This window comes from Callionymus lyra, chromosome 18 (genome assembly GCF_982586985.1).
Source record: "Callionymus lyra chromosome 18, fCalLyr1.hap1.1, whole genome shotgun sequence".
Taxonomy (NCBI): Eukaryota; Metazoa; Chordata; class Actinopteri; order Syngnathiformes; family Callionymidae; genus Callionymus; species Callionymus lyra.
This window is the reverse complement of record NC_141835.1, coordinates 2286287-2291053: the sequence shown is the minus strand read 5'-3', so window position 1 is coordinate 2291053 and position 4767 is coordinate 2286287. Positions and strand designations below refer to the sequence as shown.

The 4767-nt window shown below is 49.3% G+C and overlaps 1 protein-coding gene across 1 annotated transcript in view; it reads right to left on the bottom strand.

The window, feature by feature from the left end:
- Nucleotides 1-3983, bottom strand: part of bmp4 (bone morphogenetic protein 4) — a 5225-nt gene extending 1242 nt beyond the window's left edge. The window contains exons 1-3 of the mRNA XM_087780608.1: nucleotides 3723-3983; nucleotides 2035-2152; nucleotides 1289-1653 (exon numbers count right to left, since the gene is read on the bottom strand). Coding sequence (XP_087636734.1) covers nucleotides 1289-1646 — 358 coding nt within the window. The 5' untranslated portion in view covers nucleotides 1647-1653; nucleotides 2035-2152; nucleotides 3723-3983. The remainder of the gene's footprint in view (nucleotides 1-1288; nucleotides 1654-2034; nucleotides 2153-3722) is intronic.
- Between the last annotated feature and the right edge of the window lie 784 nt (nucleotides 3984-4767).

The following is a 4767-nucleotide window of genomic DNA, read 5'->3' as shown; positions in this document are numbered from 1 at the left end:
CCGCGGCTACAGTGTAAACACAGTGGAGTCGCTCTGTTCTGCGCTCAGGCTGGAGATATTTGGCGAGATGACCATTGTTGGGGAAAGGAATGTTGTGTCTACCATTTTCCTGCTCGATCCAGCCCTGTTATTTCACACCCAGGCCCTAATCTGGCCCAGGTGGTTCTGCTTATTAAAACCTGCTGTGCTTTTGATTAGCTCCGCACTTTTGTTCACTTAAGATATTCATCATTTTCATCGTGAATTATCATTAACCCGTCAGGGCCGAACATGCCGGAATCCTCTCCGTCCGACACCCCCGGGAACGCGAGTCCGACTTCCAGGAATCAAATTCAATCCGACACACACAAGATGTCGTCTTCGCTTCTACACACATCTCAACGTTTTTTTTTCCTCTGGATTCAAGTTTCCCCGCCTTGCATCTGCTGCTGGACCCCTCGCTTCGAACAATGCTTCTTCCACAAAAACACTCCCACTCGGTTATTAACGCAGCGCGGCCAAGAAACAGGGCCTTAGAAGTCGAACCGTGCAGCACTCTTGGAAGTTTGCATCACTTCCTGTTGTTCGCGGCGGCAAACGTCGCTGCTCGACTTCATGACGTCAAAGTTAAAGACAACCCAGGACTGTTCTCTCTGGAGGGTTAAACCGACGCGACCTGAAGCATCGCAACATGAAGCTGCATTTTTTACACGTAATCGAAACCTTTTTTTTGTAAAAAACCATCTGTGGTCGCAGAGTTTTCTGGTCTGAACACTGTCTGGAAATCTGTGTAATTATGAGGCAAAGACAAGCTACACGTGACGCTGCAGGTTACCAGATGCACTTGTCTGCCTTCTGTTGTTTTAAATAAGACGTGTTCTTGGGGTACGTTTGCCAAGAACAGCTCGGACCAGGACCAGCTCCTTCCATCGGCTGTTTTTCCATCCCGTCCCGAGAGCGACGGCTCAGCACCACATTCTTGCGAGCGCCTGCTTTATTTAGAAGCTGCAGAGTAGTATTAAAGATAATTGCATGTTGAGGAAGGACTCTTAAAAATTAAGCGCAGGAAGCTCGGGAGAGAAGTTCTGCATCTCGGAGCTCCTGCGAGAACGTGCCTGAGATTCTGTCCGACGAGGATCTCAGGAGTTCTTGGTCCTGATAATTGGGGGGTTTTTTTTGGCTGTGGTGGTTCGGGTGGAGCCGTCGTACAAGATCAACACCTACACAAGAATAATAGTTGCTGCTTTGTTTTTTTATAGGTTGCGCGTCGGAAGGACGTTTGTAGGAAGTCAGAGGGTCTAGGGTTTACCTTCGTGGTGGAAGCCCCTCACAGTGTTGGCTCGGCTCGCCGACCTCTCCGGGTACTCGAAGGGGATATCGTGGGCTCCCGTCTCCTCCGCCTCCCCGGACTGGAGGCGGTACAGGTCCAGCAGGTACCGGGGCACCGGGGCGGAGCGGCTGGGCCGGGGCCGCCTCTTGAGGCCGAACATGTGCAGCAGCGTGGCCTCGAAGTCCCGCAGAAGTTCATGGCTCTGAGCGGCCGAGCGACCCTGCAGGCCTGGGACCTTCTTCTTCCCTTCTTCAGGTATCAGACTAGCATGGTTGCTCTCTCCCAGCAGGACTTGGCATATTAAAATGACCATCAGCATTCGATTACCAGGAATCATGATGTCTCTGGAAAGGAAGGGCAGAGGTTACAATCCGGACTGTGAAGGGTCTCGTCTGTGGGTCCCTCCTCCCGACGTCCCGGCCGGTGGCGAGTCAAGACCTTCTCTATTTACACTAGCCCCCCGATCAGATAAGACCACTTTATCTCCGACCAACATCCTCCAAACGTAAACAGCTGATCCCAGAATTTTAACCAAATTAAATCTTCATTCCATCTTCTGGAATAAACAAGTCCTTCTCGGGGGTCAAACCGTAGCAAATTCAATCTCCTAGATTCCTTGATAGCGAGGCATGAGTCCCTGCAGCGACACCACCGACCGAAGACGTCCCGGGACTCGGGTCACATTCCACAATTTGAACGGCGTCCGTGACGGATGCGAGACTTACCGACAGAAAAGAAATCATGGGAAAACAGTCCATGTTGGTGGGAAGCCGGCAGTGGACCCTCCAGGAAACGTTAGGTGGTGCTGGGCGGCCGCGGGAGAAGGTTGGAGTGACCCTGTTCCTGCGGGAGACGAAGACAGACTCGGGTCAAACATGTGATCGTGTTGACGGACAGGTGGCCGCGAGACCTTCGTCCAAAACAACAGCATGTTTGCGTACAAAGAGAAGGTCTCCAGGGGAACCGGGTCGAACCATTATCCTCCTCGTATGACGGATGGACTCGCTCGGTGAACGTGTCCCTGAAGGGGTCTCGCACGCTGATGGATCACCTGACGCTGTGACTCATACGCCGGGGTCAAGTGGACGAGTGCGTTTGATGATCTGGGACCAGGGCCCCGGGACCGGCATCGTATCTTCGGACCCTGAACTCCGACTGAACTTTTTTTTTTCACCTCATTCTCGACACGAGTCGAGTCGTCGGCCATGATGCCTCGGATCCTCCGGCGTATGTGCCGGTCCGTCACGTGTGAGAACGAGGAGGGTTCAGAACATGACCAGCTCTATTACCCATGGGGTCGAGGGGGATAACGTGTGTGTGTGTGTGAGAGTGTGTGTGTGTGTGTGTGTGTCTGACAACAAACGCTCATTGTACAGTGAAGGCCTCTCCCATGATTACAGGGATTCATAGCACTGACCATACAGAACATCTTGTAACTGTAACCAGCCAGAGCCGGAGCTGCAGGCTCTCACACACACTCACACACACACACTCACACACACACACACACTCTCACACACACACACACACTCACACACACTCACACACACTCGGAGATGATAAAAGACCAAAGAAAGGACGAGGAACGAAGACACTTCTCTTCAACTTCTTAAATGTTTTGATGTTTCAAAGCCTCTGAAATCCCACGAGAAGTTTCAAAAATCTTCCTCTGACTTCATTCATTTTAACAACACGTTACTAGTTAATATCAACCAGATCAACTTCATCGACTCTTAAGAAAAGAGAGTCTCGTCAAGTGTGTGTAAAAATCTAATAAAAAAGATGAATCAGGTCAAACTTAAATTAGAAAAATCCGTGAACAGGCGTCACATGATCCACGAACTTTGCTGAAATGCACATGAGATTAACAACGTGATGAAGAAATAAAAGAATAATTTGATTTTCTAGGGTTTGTTCCACAAGTTACGAGGACCAGAGAGAGTCGAGCAGACTCAGGATCATCTGCTGCAGTGAACGCGTCATTTTAACGATAATAACACGTGAAATATTAGGTTTTAATGTGAAATAGAAGGTTTTAAACGTGAAATGTAAGGTTTTAAATGTGAAATAAAAGGTTTTAAATGTGAAATACAAGGTTTTAAATGTAAAATATAAGGTTTTAATGTGAAATAAAAGGTTTTAAATGTGAAATAAAAGGTTTTAAACGTGAAATATAAGGTTTTAAACGTGAAATAAAAGGTTTAAATGTTTAAATATTGTCGCTCGATGGCGTCACTAAGAAGTCTTCGAGAAGCAAAAGTTGCTGAAGACCTGCGCGGAGTCAGGAGTCCTCAGAGAAATGACCTCAGAGTCCAAACACACAACAACACTCCAACAATATTCCTCCTGGATCTGTGCGTAATGTCCCAGAAATGTCTCGCGCCTCAGGAGCCACAGGAGCTCCAGGTCTTACCATCAGTGGAGGTCCAGGTGTCTCCAGACCAGGTGAAGAAACTGGATCAAGATCAAGCGGGTCCAGGGGGGTTTAAACCCCAAAAGTGCCCAGAACAAAAAAAGGTCTCAGAGGCTCGTTAATCCTGTGAAACGGATCCGGAGCAGGAGCCGGTTCTGCGGCGAGGATCGCGATCCGAGGAGGAGGCGCGAGAGACGAACACACTTTTCAAATGATCTCGCATCTCTGGACCCTCCAGCTTTTTATGTGTCCGCCCCGTTTACCCTCCTCCTCCTGCTGCTCCTCCTGCTCCCCTCCTCCCTCCTCCTCCTCCCGCACCCGTCCCGAACACCTTGGATAACCCCCTCCTATAGTACTGCTCTCCTCCTCCTCCTCATCTCCTCCTCCTTTTCCTCCTCCTCCTCCTCTTCCTCTCCTCCTCTCCTCCAACTCCTCTTCCTCATCTCCTCCTCTTCGTCCTCCTCCTTCTCTCCTCTTCTTGATCCTACTCTCCTCTTCTCCTCTAACTCTTCTTCCTCCTCCTGCTCCTTCTCTCCTCTTCTTGTATCCTCATCCACTCCTCTCCTTTTCCTCCTCCTTCTCTTCTTCCTCTACTCTTCTTCCTCATCGCCTCCTCTTCCTCCTCTTCCTTCTCTCCTCCTCTTCTTCCTCCTCTCGTTCTCCTCTTTCTCCTCCACCTCCCCTCCTCCTCCTCCTCCTCCTCCTCCTCCTCCTCCTCCTCCTCCTCCTCCTTCTCCTCTCGCGTCTCAATGACGTGAATATTCAACTGTCAAGCGAGTCTTCTAGTCTGGTCTGCAGCAGATCATCTCCATGTCAAAGCTTCAGTCAAGAGCTGATCGACATGCAGATGAAGTCTGGAGATAATGACGACGATTCAACGATTCAATGACGTCAATGATTTCAACGATTCAATGATTCAACGATTCAATGACGTCAATGATTTCAACGATTCAATGATTCAATGACGTCAATGATTCACTGATTCAATGACGTCAATGATTCGATGATTCAATGACGTCAATGATTCAATGATTCAATGACGTCA